This window comes from Ovis canadensis, chromosome X, assembly GCF_042477335.2.
Source record: "Ovis canadensis isolate MfBH-ARS-UI-01 breed Bighorn chromosome X, ARS-UI_OviCan_v2, whole genome shotgun sequence".
Taxonomy (NCBI): domain Eukaryota; kingdom Metazoa; phylum Chordata; class Mammalia; order Artiodactyla; family Bovidae; genus Ovis; species Ovis canadensis.
In genome coordinates, this window is record NC_091727.1 from 19065239 (window position 1) to 19088035 (window position 22797).

Below are 22797 nucleotides of genomic sequence, written 5' to 3' on the forward strand. Positions count from 1 at the left end.
ACCTCTGTTCCCTCTCCTCCAAAGCATATTTCAACTCCTAGACTGTGAAGGCCTCAAGGCCAGAGACTATGCTTTATTCATTTCTATGTCTCTAGTGCTTGGCCCAGCGGCTGGCATGCAGCAGATCCTCAATGAATATTTGATGACTGAACTACCAGATCAGGGCTGGACTGTTTATGTGACATTGCAAAATCTGCATCTGACTCCTCTGGGAAACAAAAGCCCTCCCACACCTAACACATCTGTCATTTTTTAATGGCAGGATGGATAACAGTGCTCGTGTTGTATTTTTGTCAGTGATTTTCATGGTGTGAGACCAGAAGACCAGCAAGCACTCACCCCCAGGCACTTGCTCCATAAATATCTTGATGTAGCCATCCTCGGACATGGAGCCTAGGTATTGAACAATGTTGCGGTGCTTGAGGTACTTGTGCAGGGCGATCTCCTCGTGCAGAGGCTGGGAGTACCTGGGAGCAAAAACAAAGCCAGTGTCACCTGCCAGCTCCCTGGGGCTTGGGGTCCACATCGTGTCCTGCCGGTACCTGCTCTGCTGCCAGCCATCTCTTCTTTCCGGGAATGTTCTCTCCCCAGGCTCCCAGGAGACTACTTGGCTTCCCATCTGTTCTAGTCTTACTCTGCAAACTCACTCCAGCAATAATCACCTAACGGCCCTCCCAGCCTCAGCCTCTGGCCTCTTTAGTCTGTTCTCCTCCAGCTGCCACAATCCTCCTTCCTAAAACACACACCTCATCTTATTACTTCCCTTCACAAAGTCCACATAAAGACTTCAGTGCTGGGGACTTCCCTCATGGTCTAGTGGTTGAGAATCTGCCTTCCCATGCAGGGGACGTGGGTTTGATCCCTGGTCAGGAAACTAGGATCCCACATGCTGCGGGGCAACTGGGCCCACAGGCTGCGACTGTTGAACCTGTGCTCTCTGGAGCCCACATGCTACATCCAAAGCCACAGTGCACAGGACCCCACAGGCCCCAACGAAGATCCAATGCAGCCAGATACATAAATAAATATTCAACAGAAACCACACTGCTTAACATGGCACACAAGGACCTTCAAACCCAGGTCAGACTACATCTTTAAAACTGTCTGCCTCGTCCCAAGAGCCCCCCAGTGCCCTGCATCTTACAGTCAAGTCACAGCAGACAATTTGTTCATGCCAGCAGCTTCTCCCAACAAACAACTGCAACACCCCATCCATCGTGAAAATAAGAGACAGAATACTGGACAAGGAATTCAAGACACTGGATCCTAGTCTTGTTTCTTCATGTCCTTGGAGAAGTCATTTAACCTTCTTAGCCTTAGAAGGTGGACAAGTTCATTTCAGATCCTGGCTTATAACTCAAATATCATAATGCTCAATCCCATTAAAAAGGAATGGATGAACATGTGAATAAATAAAAGAGTAAATGATGAAGGGCCTTGTTGTCATTTAGTTGCTCAGTCATGTCCAACTTTTTATGACCCCATGGACTGTAGCCTGCCAGGCTCCTCTGTTCATGGATTCTCCAGGCAAGAATACTGGAGTGGGTTGCCATTTCCTCCTCCAGGGGATTTTCCTGACTCAGGGATCGAACCCGAGTTTCCTGCATTACAGGTGGATTCTTTACCATCGAGCCACCAGGGAAGCCCAATGAAGGGTTCTACAGCAGCTAGAAATCACTTCTACTCTATCCCGAATAATTTACTGAGCCCCTGGATGTAGGGATGTTTGCACATATCCATCAGCATTCATCACTGAAGGCAACATTGCGGACATGGTCAGAGCATGTCTGCGGAGCAGGGAGCTGCCGTTTCTCATACCATGGTCATTACTGTGTATGTTGCTTCTCTACAAAAACATTTAACAGTCAACACGTTCTTGTTTAGAATTAGGAGGCGTATGAATTTTAAATGGAATAAACATTTAGTTAACACTCTAAAAAATGTATGAGAAACAAATTGCTAGTACTGGTGGTTAAAAAAATACTCTAAAATCTATGGGTGAGGTTGAAAGGCAGGGTACTGTAAAAAAAAAGTCTATTGCAGAAAACCAAATTTCTTTTTACCACATTTTCTGCAATGATACACCTGAATACATCATAGCCATTTAAAATTGTTACAATGGGAACTAAGGCACTGAGTCACATTTAAAAATATTGGCAAACAAATATCAATGTAAAAATGTTCATTTCTACCTGATGGGTGGGAAAAAAACTACAGTCCTCTTTTAAAATGTGACTCTGCAATTCACATGCCTGTAAGTGAAGTTGTTCCATTTTCTTGATCCATTTACAACATGCAGAGCATAAAAGCAGATCACCCTTATGAGAAAAAAAAACATAACTTCTTGATGACAGAAAGCTTTCACCCTTACTCCCTCCTCTGTACCATCAGTGGGGCACATGGGACCTGGGGTATGGGGTGGCAGCTGCGAAGGCCCGCCTGACTTGCCTGCTATCTCTCTCTGGAATTTCTTTGATGGCTATTCGCACTTGATTGCTCAGATCTCTGCCAGCGTACACGACTCCATACGTGCCCTTCCCCAGCACCACTCTCTCACCTTTCTCATCATGGTCGTACTCATACTATAGAAAAAAAGTAATGAGATAAAAAAGTCCACACACTGTCCTGCAATTCAAAAAAAATTACAAATAACATTATTTGAGTACCAGGCAGGTTACATTTCTTAAGTATTTTTAATTAATTACTTTGAAGGAGTAGAGTTCTGAGTTACTCATATATTCATAATATGGTTTAATGAAATGAAATATAAGAAATTTAAAACTATAGCTCATTTGTAACTTGGTGGGCTGACCTGTTGGAGATCTCTCTCCACTTTAATGCTGCAATTTTAAAAATACTTCTAAGCAACTATACTCCAAGAAAAAATTATTTAAAATTTTTTAAAAAGACAAAATAAACATGCGTCTAATCATGTTGAGTACCACAAACAGGTGCCTTCCTGCATGATGTCTATCAACTCGTCAGGAAAGCAACCACTTACTATATAGCCCAGAAGAGAACTGAAGGCAAATAAAACTGATTTCATACAAAGTACACATGCTGCCCCACCCCTACTTTTAGAGGTACAGATCTAGCACTAAACACATACTGCAAAATTCCACCTGTCATTAGTATTGCTCTTTTACTCCCCCAATCTTATCATCAAAAACCTGTGGGACTTCCCTGGTGGTCCAGTGGTTAGGGCTCCGTGCTTCCACTGCCGGGGGCATGGATTCAATCCCTGGTTGGGGAACCAAGATCCCACATGCCATGTGGTGCGGCCAAAAAAATAAAGTAACAAAAAATTGTACAGCTTCATTCCAGTTCGTTCTTCTCAGTGATAAAAACAAATGGAACTCCAGGCTGAGCAATATTTATTTAAAGCAGAAGTAGTCAGGCATTCTTTCTGTTATTTTCTATGTCCCACTATGCCTCCTTACAGAAGTGCATGGGACATGCATATGTGTCCCTTCCCACCCACATCTAGGGATGCGCACAACAATTATCATTACTAGTGGGTCCCATCACTGTCTGATTTAACCAGACATCAGCCAGACAACCAGACATTCATAACAGGCTTTTATCTCCCACCTTCCTCTGCCCCCACATTTGTTACCTTCAAAGGGCATCACTCAGTTCATTTTTACAACTAACTTTGATTCTAAGCTAAGAATTCGAGTACCTGACTCAATTATGAAAATGAATCCCTTTGATATTTTCTGAAAGAAACCTCAAAGAACTAATTTCAGCTCACTTGAAAGTATAATTAAAACTCACTAAATTACATGGATCTGAATTAGTGGTAAGTCTGACAAATTATGCAAGATTTAAACACATGTGTAGTGGTGTTGTATCTGTGAACCATCACTACACTGTCCAAAAAAAGCTTACGATGATCCTTTCTGAATATTATTTTCTTAATATTAAGAAATTAACATTAATCTCTGAACATCAATATCATTATATTTAATATATGCAGTAGATATAACTAAAGTCATTTCAGACATAAATGAAAAAGTCTGCTTCTAGTCGTCCAACTATTGCTCTTGTGGTTTTACAAATATTAATTAGCATAGAAAAAGCTTTTCTGTCAGTTGTACACCAAAGGGAATTTTAGTCTAGCCCATGTCAGATTTTTCTTACAAATTCTGGTTGATGGGGTCCCAAAGTAATGAGGCTTTTCTATAGAGATGCATTAAATTTAATCTCTGACAGTCATGAAATAGTGGTTGCTAGCTTGTTCATAAATGATTACTTAAAAATACACACAAAGAACTTTTCACAAAAAAATGGGACATTTTCTTTAAGTTTCAAAAGCACAATAAATAACTTTTTCCATGTTCCAGGTCTTTTGCGACTCACCTCTAAGGTATCCCCATCAATCTCTCCCTCCAGCTCCACTGTGCTGCCCACTCCATTGGCTATCATCTCTTTGACCAAAGAGCAAAACCTAGAACACCAATCACAAAGATGCTGTTAACTATGATCATTCCTATTCCTTACCTCAAACTTATCCTTATTACATTAAACTGCGATTATAAACTACAAGTTACAGAGCAATCACTCCACCCCTTGAACTGACATGGTACTTTTCTGACATGGCACTTTTCTGACATGGCTATCTAATCTAGTTTAAATACCCATACGATATGCATCCCCACCAACTGGGTGGCTCATTGATACTTGAATACCCCAAGTGTCAGAGAACTCATTACCTCACAAGGCAACCCATCCTTCACTGAACTCGATGAGAAATGCCTCACTTATATTGAACTAAGACTTCTTTTATGGGGGTCCCATTAACAGACTGCTTAGAATTAGTCTCTTTTGTGCATAACTGCCCATTAAATAGGTACTGGGTTGGCCAAACAATCTGTTCAGGCTTTTCCGTAGCATCTTATGGGGAAAAAAAAAAAAAAAAACTGGAAGAAACTTTTTGGCCAACCCAACACATAATTCTATCTTCTCCCTGTAAGTCTTTCCTTCTTGTGCCCTCAATGTTTCCCCTAGTACTTGTTAATAAATAATTTCATTAACTGGTAATTCCTCAAAGGTATCCCTGTGCTATATTATTCTTCAAGTCTGGCCCCGAGACCAGTGTTTCATGGGTAATTTAATCAGTGCTGAGGATATTGCTGGTGGGGGCTGGGGGCGGCGGGCTTGCCAGGTGGCTCAGTAATAAAGAATCTGTCTGCTGAACAGGAGGCACGGGTTTGATCCTTGGGTCAGGGAAGTCCCCTGGAGAAGGAAATGGCAACCCACTCTAGTATTCTTGCCTAGGAAATCCATGGACAGAGGAACCTGGTAGGCTTTAGTCCATGGGGTCACAAAAGAATTATGACACAACTGAGTGACTCAGAATGAGTACGAAGGATAGTGGGATCATCACCTCCCAAGTTGCCAATACTCTAGCTCTTAGTGACAAATAAGGTCCTGCATAAGGGGAGGGTGAGAAGGAAATGCATAAGACAACCTCATCGTTCTCTTCATGTAGACTAAGCTTAATATCAACTCTAATCCATAGATCTTCCTCACAAATGCTGGCTGAGCCACATCAGCCACTCCCTAAACTTGTGCAGTTGTTTCTTTGCATATAAATGACTTGCCTCAGAAGGTCTGTATTCAGTATTCTCTCTTAGGGTAGCAGGGAAGAATATTGCAGACTAAGGGAATTTCTACAAAACATTAAAATGTTCTTCTCTAACACATCCCATCTCCACTTCTTCTAAACTTTGAAAGCCGGGAAACGTGATAAGTCAGGGTTCTTAGGAAACATATCGTATGCACTCAACACAATAACATTGAAAAAATGGTCAAATGTTGAGAACATGGAACAACTGGAACCCTCATACATAACTGGTGGCAGTATAAATTGATATGACCACTTTGGAAAAGTACTGGCAGTATCTACCAAAGCTGAATATAAACCTCCCCTATAATCTAATAACTCCATTCCTAAGTACATACTGTACAGAAATCAACGAATATGTTCACTGAAAGGCACGCACAAGGGTGTTCACAGCAGTTTTGATGATAATGGCTCCAAATTGGAAATAATTCACATGTTTGCTAGAACAGATAAACTCACATATCCACAGTGGAATACTATAAAGTGAAAAAAAAGATGAACTAATACTTACAACATGGCTGAAATCATAGAGAAAGAAGTGAGAAATAAGAGTACCTACTTTATGATTCTATTTATTCGAAGTTTAAGAACAGGCAAAACTAACTATTGATGATAGAAATCAAAATAATTACCACTGGGAATGCGTTTAATGACTAGGAAGGGGCATGGAGCACCTGCTGGGGTGCCGATACATTTACCACACTGTATGCACTTCACTTGTATGTACGTGACATCTCAATTAAAAAATAATTTAAACACATGGCAAGAAAAGGCACTGAGGACAGAATGAGTGTCAGAAAGCTAAACTCTGTAGTAAAAGGATGTTGTACATGACATTTGACAGCATTTTCCAACTCTAAGTTGAAAATTGTGACCCAAGCGTTCTCTGGGTTGATATTTTGTCTGATTTCTAAATATGTTGTGATAATGACTATCTGAGACACACTGAATTAAAACATTCTCAAATTACATGATGCAAGCTCTCAGAAACAAACTATGAATAAAGGAATCCTCCTCAACCTGATAAAGGTTACCTATGGAAAACGTACCAGTAATATCATGCTTAATGGTGAAAGACCAGATGCTTTCCTCCTAAGTTCAGGAACAAGTCAAGGATGTCTTCTCTCACCACTTCTACTCAACATTATACCAGAGAGTCTAGTCGGGACAATTTGGCAAGAAAAAGAAAGAAAGGCATCCAGGTTGGAAAGGAAGAACTCCTAACTATCGCTCTCTGCAGATGACATGATCGTGTATACAGGAAATCCTAAGGAATTCAATAAAAACTATTAGAACTAATTAGTGAGTGCCAATTTGCAGGACACTAAATCAATATAAAAAAAATCAAGTGTATTTCTATACACCAGCAATGAACAATCTGAAAATAAAATTTGAAAAACTCCACTTACAACAGTATCAAAAACAAGAAGATACACACACACACACATACATATATATATATGTATATATATAACAAAAAAAGTATAAGACTTATACATTGAAACAACAAAAATTGTTGAAAGAAAGACAACCTAAACAAATAGAAAGAAATGCTATGGATGGAAGACTTAATATGGTTAGGGTGGCAAAGCCTCTCAAATTGATCTACATATCCAGGGTAATACCTGCCAAAACCCCAGTGACCTTTCCTGAAGAAATCAACAAGCTGATTCTAAGATTCACACAGACATGGAAGTACTGGCAATAGTTAATATGACTATGAGAAACAGAACCAAATTGGAGGACTCACGTTTTCTGATTTTACAACTTATTACAATACTATAATAATCAAGAAAATGTGGGAGCATCATAAGGATAGACATACAGATCAATGGAACAGAAGTGAAAGTCCAGAAATAAATGTTTACATTTATGGTCAACTAATTTTTCTTTTAAGTGCCAATACCATTCAATGGAAGAAAACACAGTCTTTTCAATAAACAGTATTGAGATAACCATATATTCACGTATAGAAGATTGAAGTTGGACCCCCTACCTCATACCATATAAAAAGAAACCTCAAAATGGATCAGAGACCTAAATATTAGAGCTAAAATTATAAAACCCTTCGAAAGAGAAAATCTTGAGTTAGGCAAAGCCCTCTTAGATATGACATCAAAAGCACAAATGACAAAAGAAAAAATAGATTGGACTGCCACAAAATTTAAAACTTTCATGCTGCAAATGACACCAGCAGCAGAGTAAAAACACAACCCACAGAATGGGAGGAAACACTGACAATTCATACAGCTGATAAGGGCCTTGTATCCAGAAGGTAAAAGGAACTCTTAAAACTCATTAACAAAAATACCAACCACCCAATTAAAAATGGGCAAAGTTCAGAGAAACTTGTCAAATTTTCGCTAGGTGAGCCAACTTAATGTCACCAGTAATGAGACAAAGATATTGGATGTCTCCCAGTGTGATATAGTGAGTAGGATATGGCATCACATCCATGGTATTCCCACCCCAAATGCAAAACATTAACGTATTCATGGGGGAAACAGCAAACTAACCCTAACTGAAGGATTGCACATGATAAACAGTATTCTTTGAAGGGGACTATGCAGACGTGACAGCTAAATGTTACCATATGATCCTGCATCAGATCATGAGCCAGAGAAAAAATATTTTTTTGTTTCACTATAAAGGACATCAGTGGGACACTATATAAAATTTGGATAAGGTTTGTAAATGACAGTGCCACATCAATCTCTCTTTCCTCTTCTGATAACTGCACTATGATTACATAAGCGAATGTTCTTGTGTTTAGGGAAACATGCAGTCAAGTACTGAGAGGTGATGGACCATCATGTCTACAACTTACTCTTCAACAGTTCAGAAAAAGATAGTCATCTGTCTACAGAGACAACGTAAAACAAACATGGTCACAAATGGTTAACACTGAGATGTTCTTAGTGAAACATGGAAATTCTTTGTACTATTTTTTGAACCATTCTTATAGGTCTGAATATGTTCCAAAATAAAAAGTTAAAAAATTATTTTAATTCGGCAAAGAATTTGAGTAGGTAGTTCTCCAAAGGAAATACATAAATGGCTAATAAGACCCTGAAAAGATGCTCAGTATTATTAATTGTTCAGTTCAGTTGCTCAGTTGTGTCCGACTCCATGGACTGCAACACACCAGGCCTCCCTGTCCATCACCAACTCCTGGAGTTTACTAAAACTCATGTCCATTGAGTCGGTGATGCCATCCAACCATCTCATCCTCTGTCGTCCCTGTCTCTTCCAGCCTTCAATCTTTCCCAGCATCAGGGTTTTTTCAAATGAGTCAGCTCTTCGCATCAGGTGGCCAAAGTATTGGAGCTTCAGCTTCAACATCAGTCCTTCCAATGAACACCCAGGACTGATCTTCTTTAGGACGGACTGGTTGGATCTCCTTGCAGTTCAAGGGACTCTCAAGAGTCTTCTCCAACACCACAGTTCAAAAGCATCAACTCTTTGCTGCTCAGTTTTTTTTACAGTCCAACTCTCACATCCATACATGATTACTGGAAAAACCATAGCCTTGACTAGATGGACCTTTGTTGGAAAAGTAATTTCTCTGCTTTTTAATATGTGGTAACAGTGACAGACTTAATTTTGGGGGGCTCCAAAATCACTGCAGATGGTGCTATAGCCATGAAATTAAAAGATGCTTCCTCCTTGGAAGAAAAGTTATTAGTCGTTAGGGAAATGCAAAACAAAACCACAATGGGATTCTACCTAACACTCAGTATGATGGCTAGAATTAAAAGGACAGACAATAACAAGTATTGGGAGGATGTGGTGAAATTGGAACCCCCATATGTTGCTGATGGGAATGTCAATTGGGAAAACAGTCTGGCTGTTCTTCAAAGTTAAATACAGAATTACTTGTAAGACCCAGTAATTTGACTCCAAGAGACATTAAAACATTAAGTTCACATGAAAACGTGCATGTGAATGTTCATGGCAGCATTATTCGCAATAGCCAAAATGTGAAAATAACCCAAATGCCTTTCAAGTAATGAATAGACAAATCAAATATATCCAGACAATGGAATATTATTTAGCCAAAAAAAGGAATGAAGTTCTGAATCATGTTACAACATGGATGATACTTGAAAACTTAATGACACAAGGAGGATGCTAGTCACAAGAGCTCATGTATTATATGATTTTATATATATATATATATATATATATATATATATATGAAACATCAAGAATAGGCAAATTCATAAAGACAGAAAGTAGATTCAGTGTCTGTACAGGACTGAGATTGGAGGATTAAGTTGAGAGAAAATGGGCAGAGACTGTTAATGGATACTAGTTTTCTTCTAGGGGTGATTAAAATATTCTAACATTAGACTATGGTGATGGCTGAAAAACTGTGAACATACTAAAAAAAAAGATAAAACTGTACAATTTAAAATGAGAAAATTGCATGCTAGGTGAATTACATCTCAATAAAGCTGTAAAAATTGTTTCCCATAAGGTAAAACTGTGAAGAAAGCTGAGCCCCAAAGAATTGATGCTTTTGAACTGTGGTGTTGGAGAAGACTCTTGAGAGTTCCTTGGACTGCAAGGAGGTCCAACCAGTCCATCCTAAAGGAGATCAGTCCTGGGTGTTCGTTGGAAGGACTGATGCTAAAGCTGAAACTCCAGTACTTTGGCCACTTCATGTGAAGGGTTGACTCATTGGAAAAGACTGATGCTGGGAGGGATTGGGGGCAGGAGGAGAAGGGGATGACAGAGGATGAGATGGCTGGATGGCATCACCGACTCGATGGACGTGAGTCTGAGTGAACTCCGGGAGTTGGTGATGGACAGGGAGGCCTGGCGTGCTACGATTCATCGGGTCGCAAAGAGTCGGACACAACTGAGCAACTGAACTGAACTGAAGGTAAAACTTCAGGGAAGGCAGTATAGCAAATACTTTTCACAACAGAGACCCTTTAAAAGTGACCCACCGTTATCAGACTGAAAATATCTGAATCAGATTATAACTCACCTACTGCACTGGTTTTCAGTGGAAAAGTAGATTTGAAAGTCATCAGAATTATCATGGACGTAAAGAAAACAACACCGTTCGTCGAACTTGGATATGCTATAAAGTTTCAAAACACAAGAATGCTTATTTATATAGTTTGATATCAATTTAAATTGTTGGAGAAAAATCTAATAACAGCTTTTCTTCCAGTTTACAAATCTGAAAGTTTCATTACAGTTTTAACAAATCTCCCCCACACCAAAATGACTCCAATTTCTCCATGAAATTTAAATCAGAGGGGCATTTAATCTTGCTTATATTTGAGTCTGTATTCATTGACAGACTTTATTATACTTTAAGAACTTACTATATATTCAGTGCTAAGCAAAGCATATGGGAAGCAAGAAGGGGAATAAAATACGGTCTCTATCTTCAAGAGTTTATAAGGTCATAAAAAAGGTAACTGTAAAATAATTTATTATGGTATCAAAGAAATTTCTGGACTTGAAAAATGGCACAGCATCTGTGGTCACATAAAGCAAATGGAAATAAACATGGCCACTTAGCTCAAGAAAGGCCTTTAAATGATATCTGGTCCATCCACACCAAAGGCCTGGATCTGACTCTACAGCTTCTCAAACAGGCAAAGTTCACCGTGCCTGGAATCCCCAGTGACAGAAAATTATTATAGTCCATCTCCTGATGGGTTTCATAGCTAGAAAGTTCTTTACCTGCACTGTGCCAAAGATGGTGCAAAAGGCTAGATTCCCTTCTATGGTTAGCCCTTTGAATAAATGAGGCCACTTTATCTTGTTCTTTCTAAGTCATCTCTTCCTAAAGTCATAGCATCTTTGACCATCCGTTACATGTTATGGATTACATGACAAGAAGTAGACACAATTAATAGTACAGGGTGATTCAAAGTGAATTAGAACTAGGTTACACACGAGTAACTTTTGAAAACCAATTTTTAAAGGACTACCACAGTTGTTTGGATAGCACTGGGAATGCTCAACACATGCTCTTCATGTCACATTGGTTCCAGGGTTTAGTTCACCCCAGGCCCTTTGCACAACCCTGTTGATGGCTGAAATGGCAGCAAGAGGTATCTCTATGAGATGGTACAAACAGAAGGTTCTTGACTGTATGTTAACATACAACTTAGTTCCTGAGTAGTACATTTTTGAGAATGTTCAACACATTTTGAATTATCTTAAATTTTCTGAGCAGTGTCATTCAAAGACATGACTGTTCTTAAATGATTTCCCTCCCTTTAAAAGTGAGATAAATACTACTCCAAAGAACCTGCCTGCCAATGAAGGAGATGCAGGTTTGACCCCTGGGTCAGGAAGATCCCCTGGAAAAAAAAAATGGCAACTCACTCCAGTATTCTTGCCTGGGAAACCCCAAGAACAGAGGAGCCTGGTGGGCTACAGTCCATGGGGTCACAAAAGAGTGGGACACAACTTGGAGACTAAACAACAACAATGTCTAGGAAAGGATCATGCTACATCTAGAGGTAACAGGGATTCATTCAGTGGCCTGTGGTCTCAGAATCAGAGAAACTATGAAGGTACTGAAACCCAGAGAGGCTGAGTGATTTTCTCAAGGTCAAACAGCAAAAGAGGGATTAGAACTCACATCTACTCCAGAGTTGCTCCTACCCTTGGGGGTGTTGGCAGGCTCAGACTCAGAGTGTAGCCACACAGTTCAGACCCAAATGGTTACCACTCCTGAGCCAAATAGCAAGTGGCAGACCTCTCCTGGGAATACACCATCCTACCCACCTGGCTAATCGCAATGCCCTTACTCTGCCCAGGAGAGCCAAGTTACCATGTAACTCCCAGCTGCAGTTCTGGGGGGTCTCTGAGCACTTGAACATCATTGGTTTAAAGAAGAAACACTTTCTCTCTCTACACACATAACTTCATTTTTAAAATAAGTTTGAGACACGAGAATTTTGTCTGTTGGATACAAAAGCAGCTGCTCTGCTATAAACAAGCCAAGAAGCCATTACTAGCAGCACATTATAAACAAGTTTGGGCAGGGCGACACATGAGAAAAGTCCGTTTTGGATTCTGTTCAAAATGAGAATATCACATATTATGACTAAATAGAAATGTTAAGGTGATTAAAACATCATTATTTGTATTAAAACAATAATTACATTTCTTTTATGCTCTTACCTTATTCCTCTAATGGAAGAAGCTGTAAAATTCCATTCGTGAATTTGTTTCTGCAAGATTCAAGGACAAAAGTCAGTATTTTGATCTTTTCCATGTAAAAAATCATTTTTGGTCTCATTGTATGGTGAATCACTTCTGCTATTTTTCACTTTCAGTAGAATTTAGCACTTAAAGCAAAGTCGTTTGCATACCTTGGAACACCAGAAACATTTTCTATATTGTAAAAATTTCATTTGTATCTCTAATCCAGTTCAGAACTAACAAACTAAATTTGAAACAGAAACAACAGGCACACTGTACGTACACAGTGAGTGGCCTCTCATTTTCTGTCACCATACCCGGAAAACTCTAACAGAAGTTTGGGAACAGCCCACCCAAGTTGAATGACTGACAAAGATGTCTGGAGAGGCAAGAATGTGGCAGACACCAGACAGTATTCATCAATCTCTCCCCACCCCCTGTACCTGGCTAGACTACATTTCCCAGCTTCCTATGTGGCTAGGTGTGGTCATATCGATGGAGCTCTGACCAATGGGATGTGAACAAGAGTGTGCCACCTGTGGGCCTGGCCCATAAAACCTCCACAGTAATCCTCTCCTCTCCATTCTCTTTCCCCATCCACTACCAGATGCAATGGGAGCCCTGCCAACCCAGACACGACACGAGGCATAGATAAACTTTTATCATCATAGATAAACTGCTATTTGCGGGGCTAGTTTCCATTTGGGGGATATTTGGTAGTATCTAACCTGCCGTGATTAATACAAAGACTAACTGGGATTTCAATCTGTACAAGAAGCACTTAAGAAATACATACACAACTCTGTCCTCTTCCTCCACCAACATCCCTTGCCCTTAAACTTTAAACAAAGTTGAGCCTCAGAAAGAATGTCTGAATTCTCAGATTTAGAAGAGTCACAGGTTACCACAGCAATATAACAGAGAGCCATTTTAACTAAGAAAATATATTTGGCTAGCCTGAGGAATGCCATACAGCAGTGGTCCCCAACCTTTTTGGCACCAGGGACCCATTTTATGGAAGACATTTTTTTTCCCCCACGATTGGGGTGGGAGGGATGGTTTGGGATGATTCAAGCTCATTACATTGATTGTGCACTTTATTTCTATTATTATTACATCAGCTCCACCTCAGATCATCAGGCATTAGATCCCAGAGGTTGGGGACCTCTGGCTTAAATGACCAGCAAAGCCTCACAGAGAAGTGAGAGGCAAGTGAATGAGCATATGGTCCAGGAGAGCCAGCCACAAGCGGTCAGGAAACAAGTTTCCTGTTGTCCTAGAGCAACAGCAACAGCCACAGCTGGGAGGACAGTTCCCAATGGGAGGAGCACAGTTTAGACACGTTGATGAAGCACCTACTATGCTCCATGCAACGTACCAGCCCTGAAGACATGACAGGCAATGACAAAACCCCTGTCTTCATGGGGCTTACATTCGAGTGAGGGGAGATAGGTAGGCAATAAATCAAACTGTAAGTGAAGAACTTGGTGGAGAGTGAAAAGTGCTATGAAGACAAATAACACAGCAAAGGCCAGTAAGGTGGGGCAAGAAATCATGATTTTTCAAGCAGAAAGCCAAAGAGGGTGAGAGAATGAACCATTCAGATAAGTGGGGGGCCAGTTCCAGGCAGAGGGAACAGTAAGTGCAAAGGCCCTGAGACAGCAGTGAGCTTGGCATGTTTGGGGACCAGCACAGAGGGGAGTGAGACTGGAGGGGAGTGAGAGAGGAAGCTGGGGAGATCACGCGGGCCTTTGGAGGTCATCATTAGGACTTGAGCCGCCACTCTGTGTGAGAATCACTGAGAGATGTGAACATGGATGAAACATGAAAGCCAATCACAGAGCTATCTGTATAGAAAGCCTGCACATTATTTCAAAGGCGAGGTGTGTTCTGGGTCACTGAAAGAGAGTAGTGGTGGAGAATAGGCCTCTGCTCTGGATTTAGGTACAGAAACAGGAACCCTGGCAGATTCGGGAGAACCTTGTCTGACCCACATACACCGGCAAGAGATCGCGTGTATATAGAAAGCTCAGCCATGCAAGTTTTCAAAGTACTCACAGATGGGAGGTTTACTCTGAGTAGCTTTAGGGAACTTCTTAATATGGGAGGAAGATTTACTGGTTAAGAAGTAAAACACACAGACCTCCCATCTTTTCCTTTATATCATTATCAATAGGCATTAGAGAGGGTTCCTGCTTTGTAGGTCTATGGATATAAAAATATAGAAGTCAAGCACAGGCTTGCCAGCAGTTGGGTAGACACTTTGGGAAGTGAATAAATAAGACAGGATGTACTTGGTACATGATACAGACGTTTGGGTAGCCAATAGACATTCAGTGCAAGAAGGGAAAGGGTGCTTAGAGACACCTTTGCAGAAGTTAGAACTTGGGTAATTGGAAGAATGAACTCCAGGAAGGGGTAAAGATAACAGAAGAGCACATGTGGACCCCTACAGGGCCAGCTTTGGCCCGTGCAATGATGGATGACGGTCTGGCTGGGCTGAGGGTCGGGGAGGGGGAGGAGGAGCAAGGCAGGGCAGAGTTATATAGGCGCTTGACACTTGGGAAAAGAGTTTGAATTTGGGGACTTCCATACCGGTCCAGCAGTTAAGACTTCACCTTCCAATGCAAGGGAGTGTGGGTTTGATTCCTGGTCAGGGAGTTAAGAGCCCACAGGCCTCAGGGCCAAAAAAAAAAAAAAAAACAAAACAGAAGTGATATTGTAACAAACTCAATAAAGACTTTAAAAATAGTCCACCTTAAAAAAATGTCTGAGCTTTATCTGGAAAGTCACAGGATCCAGTAATGATTTGGGAGTATCAACAAGGTCACTACGAGGGTTTTTTAAATTATGACTAAACTCTTAAGCTGAAATACAACATACATTCAGAAAAGGGTACAGTGATCATCTCAACAAATTTCTGCAAAATGAATACCCACTGTAACCAGCATCTACACCAAGAGACAGAACCTCAGCAGCAGCCCAGAAGCCCCCCTCACACCCCTGTACCCAGTCACTCCTGTTGACCCAAAAGCAACAGCTACTCTGTGTACGTGGCTCCTGACCCGGGGTCCTGGCAGGTCAGTCAGGACAGCTGAGACTGTCCTCCTGCCCTGAGCCTCCTGCTCGGCAGCATCTTAGTCCTTCCTGAGAGGGGATATTTCACCAAACCATGATGAAGAAGTAGACTCACAATTTTAGCTTTTCACGGCATCTGAAGTCCCCAGTAAGCATGCACTGGAGGCAGAGCCAGGGTAGGCTCTGGAGAAACAGGCTGGGAAGTCAGAGAGGGGGTGCCTTCAGGATCCCCTAGGAGCTGACTCAGCCTCTGCCTTCCTACCCTCAGAGGGGAGGGGAGCTTTTTGTGTTAAAAGCATAGGCTTTGTTGCTATTCTTAAAAGCATTGACTTTTTGTGTAAGATGTTCCAGTCACTAATATAAGTATAAACAGCACCCCCCAAAGAGCTTTCCAAAACCAGCAGCCCTACCCGCATGGACAGTGATGGGGCCACGATGCATCTGTCAGGGCCCAAGAGGAGTCGAAGGAGAAACACTGCATTCGTTCTTGCTCTGTGCAGCCCCCCTGCATTGCTGTGCTGGGCACAGCTCACACCAGCTTGGGAGGCCAATCCTGCACATCTCCTAACCCTGTGTGTGGCGACTCGACCATGGTTGCTGGAAACTGGCCAGGATGGGAGTATTTGCACCACAGAGCTCAGTAAACATGACAAATCGCCCTCTGCTCCTACATCCCCTGGAGAGCTGGTGGTTAAACATTCACCAGCCTAAGTTTCTGAATCCTTGGCCGATGAACCAGAGCTTCATCTCATGGTACAGTGGTGCTGTCTGCAGGTGAACGTGTGCCTCTGTGCGATCACTTCCCACCACCCACAGCCCACCGGGAAAAACTGCAAATCCATGTAGAGAAGTTTCATTTCACTCTGGGCTAATCTGCTTGCTTTTACAATCTGCAGAATTTCAAAAATGTAAATGAAAGCAAAAGCAAAGCCTTCCTCTCAAAGAAAAAAGGCAATTTATATTTCTCTCAGACATTTGCTCTGACAACTACCAAGCGCTGTGCAAAACATTTCATCAGTCAAGGAAAACTAGCATTTGCTGCTTATATAGTTCTTTCCATTTCTTATTACAGACTATGTACAAACAAAGCAAAACATTTATAACTAGTGAGATGTTATACGTACCGATGGAAAGTTCCATTAAAGACCTGCAACCATTATAGAATTCCACGAGAACAAAACCTTTTTACTCTAAAAGTACGAAGACTCGCTTTAATAGGATCAGCTTTTTCGTAACTATTAATACTTGTCAAGATAATGAGGTGTCCACACCCTGCTGGAATGGCCAACATCAAAAAGTTTACAAACAACAAATGCTGGAGAGGGTGTGGAGAAAAGGGAACCTTGCCCTTGCTACAGTGTTGGTGGGAATGTAACTTGGTACAGCCGCTACAGAGAACAGTATGGAGGTTCCTTAAAAAACTAAAACTAAAGCTACCATATGATCCAGCAGTCCCACTACTGGGCATATATCTGGAGAACACAATTTAAAAAGATACATGCAGACTTCCCAGGTGGTCCAGTGGTTGAGAATCTGCCTGCCAATGCAGGGGACATGGACTCGATCCATGAAACGGGAGGATTCTGCATGCCCTGGGGTAACTGGGCCACACCACAACTACTGAGCCCGTGCTCCAGAGCCTGCAGGCCGCCACTGCTGAAGCCCGCAGGCCCTAGAGCCCATGTCCCACAAGAGAAGCCACTGCAATGAGAAGCCCGCAGACCACAACTACAGAGGAGCCCCTGCTTGCTGCAACTAGAGAAAGCCCATGTGCAGCAAGGAAGACCCAGTACAGTCAAAACAAATAAATATTGTTTTAATTTTTAAAAAAGACACATGCACCTCAATGTTCACTGCAGCACTGTTTATCATATCTAGGACATGGAAGCCACCTAAATGTTCATCAACAGAGGAATGGGTAAAGAAGATGCGGTACACAGATGCAATGGAATATGACTCAGCCATTAAAAAGAATGCAATAATGCCATTTGCAGCAATATGGACCTAGAGAGTGTAATACTGAGTGAAGCAAGTCAGACAGAGAAAGACAAATATATATCACTCATATGTGGACTATAAAAACAGGCTATAAATGAACTTATCTACCAAACAGAAATAGAGTTACATATGTAGAAAATAAACTTATGGTTATTGAGGGATAAGGAGGGGAGGAGAGATAAATTGGAAGACTGGATTGACACATATACACTACTATATATAAAACAGATAACTAATAAGGCCCTACTGAACAGCATGTGGAACTCTACTCAATACTCTGTAACGGCCTATACGGGAAAAGAATCTAAAAAAGCATGGACATATCTATATGTACAACAGATTCACTGTGCTGTATACCTGCAACTAACACGACATTGTGAATCAACTATATTCCAATAAAATATTAATTAAAAAATACGAGGTGTTTTGCTACCTCTATCAATGGAATAGTGAGATTACAGATCAGAATTTTTAAAATTCTCCTGTATCACAGTGGCATCAATGACACAAAGAATATAAGCAAGGTTGGTATCTAGTACAAGAATCCCAACAGCAAGGAGAGGGGGCTTCCTGGCAGTGGAACCTGGAGGAGGGAACATGAGTAGGGCTTTGGGGTGTTTTTATTTGTGTGTGTGTGTGTGGTAAGACCACACAACATGGTATTTACAAATTTGGAAGTGTACAACCCCATACTGTTAATTATAGCCATTGTGCTGTATGGCAGCTCTCTGTGACTTATTTATCTAGCATAACTAAAACTTTATACCCACTGAACAATGGAAAGTTGTTGTATCATGACTATTTACGATAAAGAGTTTCTAGTATGATTTTGAAACTCTTCTTATTCTCTGATGTTCTATTTTATTTTTAAAGATACAGATTTTTTTTTTAACTATTAAGACATAATTGCTCACACACTTATCTCTGGGGCGGGAGGGAATCCTTCTTTGCCAAGCTGAAGGCAGAACTCTCCCCCTACTCTATGGAAACAAAGACAGAAAACAGACCTATCTAATGAGCTTATCAACAGTGCTACTTATTATTACAAAATATTTTATTAAAGTAAAACTATGATGAAGTACTTTAGATACATAGAGATGAAAATATACATCATGAAAGAAAACATGAGGCCTGGCCCAGCATTTATGTAATTTCTTTAAGGGGCAATGTAAATGTTTTCTCTCCTGCATTGCTGGTGTTGAGTATGAACTAGAATGGTACAAGCTGGACAGTAGCTATTGAATTTTAAACATATGCACTCTTGAATCCAGCAGGTCCAATCCTGGGACTCTTTGCTCCTGAAAAATCTACATGTGCATGGTAGGATGTAACCACCAAGATGTACATCAGCGTATTTACAATAGGCTAGAATGCAAAATTGAAACCTAAGTGTGCATTAGCAGCAAAGTGGTAAAATAAACTATGGCTCATGAATACTCAGAAATGCACCACTGTGACATGGGAATATAGGGGATTTTACATTTAAAAAGATCAGGTGGATCACTGTGTGCCGTATGAAAACTTTCCATGGTGTACGCATCACTTAAAAAGGGTAAGCTGCAAAGTAACAAATCTCACCATATGATCTCACTTTAATGAAAATGTTTTGCACGCTGTCTATATGTGTATTATGTATATAATGGATATATGTACACACAAAGTATACATATATAACTGAGCTGAGAGAAAAGTATACATGGACATCCATCAAATCATCACTGGTGGGAATACAGAACAGGTTTGGGGGATCTGAAGGGATTTTTACTTTATTCCTTATACATGTTTTAACTTCTTTATCAACAAGCTTGCATTCATTCATATATATACACACATATACACATACAGGTACCATATAATACAAATAATTACACACACACACACCTATATATAAATACCTTGCTTCCTTTTTCCAACTGTGATTACACTCTCTCATATACTTCTGTTACTCAGAAGTTAAGCACAGGTGCCTGTTCTTTCAAGTACTACAATATAATTAACTCTCCTACATGAAAACTGAATTTTTAACTAAATGATACAGAATAAACAGACAGCTGTTCATGATTGTTCTCTTACCATTTCTGTGGGTGAGACATGCCACAGAGAAACCGTCCTCTCCTCAGCTTCACTGTTTATGGAGACATAAGAAGGCTGGTAGACTTTGGTTGGTTCTATCACCAGAACCTAAAAGAACAGAACAGATTCTTGTGATGCACGGGAACATGTCACAGAGCTCACCCTGCCCAGTGAGCAAGTGGGGAGCTCTGGACTCCACAGACCCTCTCTGAGCACCTACTGGTGGATATGCAATAAGGGAACATATAGAAAATAGGGAAGAATAATGGTGGTGTGGGGGACACACTTGTTTATTAGATAGAGTGGCCAAGAACAGCTTGCCTGAGGAGGTCACAGAGAAGAACAAGGAAGGCTACAGTTTTTGAGAGAAATAAGGAAGTAAACTGGAGGATCCACAGGTAGGTACCCAAGTCTGCAAAAATTGCAAGAGGATGCAGAATGAAGCGACAGTTCATGAGTTACATTTTATTGTGCTGAGGGAGAGGAGGAGAGGAGCAGTAAAACTTCAAAATTTTACTATTAGTGCTGCATTGTTGCAGAATCATTTCTCCCCCACAACACTATGGACATTTGGGGCTGGGTAACTGTGTGTTGGGGGCAGGAAGCTGTCTCGTCTTAGTGGGAGGTTTAGTGGCATCCGTGGCCTCCACCCCACTAGCTGCCAGTAGCAAAACCTTCCCCACAGCCATGACAACCAAACTGTCTCTAGACATTGCCAAATGCCCTCAACTCCTAGTTGAGAACCACTATTTTAAAGGATATAGCCAATCTTTTCTAGTGAGTTGATCTCTCACTGGCTGACTTTGCATAAGATTGATGAATCTCTTAACATTTTCAATTATTCCAAAGCTTTCTTCCTTTCAGAGTATTCAATAATTTGACAGTACCAACCCCACTTTCTTTTTATTTTATCTTCAAGATTTAGCGTTTCTTACTGGAAATCTGAGTCCATTAGTAACTTCATTTGTTGCCTCAAAAATTATATCTAGCCAGAAGTTCAGCCGTTCTTGCCTGGGTGAATGTTCAATAATGGGTTTCTTGAAACGCTGAATTAACAACAAGTTCTGAACTAGTGACCGCAGGTACCTGGAAAGACCACAAGTACCAATAAATTAGATTTCCAAGGAAACAGTATTCAATCCTCCTCCCTTTAAAAGAAGTTTCACCAAAGCTTTATTTCTTAAATTCATATTGTGTAGCAAGTACTTCTTAATCATTTGGCAGCCACATACTTAATTATAAGAAACCCAAATGGAGCAAAATAAGTTGTCCAACAAAATCATAGAACATGCCTTTTTACTAACATTGGGCTAGACCTCAATTTTGGTACATCTTGTTCAAAGCACAAAGACTGGCAAACATTTGCTATCTTAATTAATAAGAGCAAGTGGTTTGAAGTTCAAAGGAACTGCAAAATGACAAAATTTCAAACTAGATTTATATATAGTTGTAAGAAACAATACAGAGATATCCCATGTATCCTTGGCCTGGTTTATACCAATCGTAACATCATGCAAAATTCTAAAACAGTATCACAATCAGGATATTGACATCGACACAGTCAAGATAGAAGATTTCCATCTGAAAGGATCCCTCATGTTTCTCTTCTATAGCTAGCCCAGTTTCCTTCCTACCCTATTTCCTCTTTGACTTCTGGCCATCACTAATATTAAACTCAAGGTCTCTTAAAAAAAATCAAATCTGACCTGGTGGATGTTTAATTTATGAGGTGTTCAGTCTCACCACATCTTTACTATCTTTAGGCAAATTGAACTTTTTAAACATAGCTGCCAGGCAGTGGTGGTCTCCTCTCTGGTAGGGAATGGGGTTGAGGCGAGGTGGTTACACTGATAGTATCAGAGCATTATTTTGCCCTTTGAGGATAAAGTCTGGAGCTATCCTGGGAAGGTACGGTGTTGTAAAGGATTAACTTGGCAGGCCTGGGTTTCCAAACTACATAGTCCAGAGAAAGGTCTGGCCTTTGACTGGCTTCTGAAGCATCAGTTCTAAGCCCTTGGGATATCCTGCCTGGTAAGAGTCTTTGTCCACCTTAGGCCTTGTGCCAGGCCAGCTAGTCTACACTAACATTATGATTCACAGTGGAGGTCTTGGGCCATGTTGTATCAGTGTGATCTCTGGAGAGGCTGGGGACTCAACTCAGGTCAGCTACCTGCATGCTTCATGCCTACATAACTGATGCTCAATAAAAACCCTGGGACTTTCCTGGTGGCTCAGTGGTAAAAAATTTGCATGCTTGCCAATGCAGATTCTTTACACAGGATCAAAACTGAGACACAGATTTGAGTCCTGGTGTGGGAAGATCCCACATGCTGAGGAGCAACTAAGCCCATGCTTCACAACTACTGAGCCTGTGTGCTAGAGCCCAGGAACCACAACTACTGAAGTCCGTGAGCCTAGAGCCTGAGCTCCACAACAGGAGAACCTGGTGCACTGCAACTAGAGAGTAGCCCTCACTCACCACAACTAGGGAAGAATCCACACAGCAGTGAAGATCCAGCACAATCAAAAATAAATGTACACCCATGGTGGATTCATGTCAATGTATGGCACAGCCAATACAACATTGCCGGGAGCCAGCACAGGAGATCCCACCCATGACAAGGTCATGTGGAGAGACCTGACGAGCAAGGCGGATCAGGACTCGAGGGACCCCCTGGACCTGCTCGAGCATCTACCCCAAAACCAGAATCTGTCTGTCTTACTATTTTATGTCTTTCACCAACTCTTCTGACATTAACAGGGGGCTCTCCCCGACCACCATTCTCTGGAAAAAATCAACTTAGGGCTCTAGTTGATAAATCTCCTGGGCATGAAAG

General features: G+C 41.0%; 1 protein-coding gene across 1 annotated transcript in view; it reads right to left on the minus strand.

The window, feature by feature from the left end:
- The window catches only part of MAP3K15 (mitogen-activated protein kinase kinase kinase 15), a 143490-nt gene that overhangs the window by 24563 nt on the left and 96130 nt on the right, over positions 1-22797 (minus strand). Inside the window, exons 10-16 of the mRNA XM_070291395.1 lie at positions 20896-21046; positions 19961-20068; positions 12791-12840; positions 10626-10721; positions 4363-4450; positions 2449-2582; positions 340-467 (exon numbers count right to left, since the gene is read on the minus strand). Coding sequence (XP_070147496.1) covers positions 340-467; positions 2449-2582; positions 4363-4450; positions 10626-10721; positions 12791-12840; positions 19961-20068; positions 20896-21046 — 755 coding nt within the window. The remainder of the gene's footprint in view (positions 1-339; positions 468-2448; positions 2583-4362; positions 4451-10625; positions 10722-12790; positions 12841-19960; positions 20069-20895; positions 21047-22797) is intronic.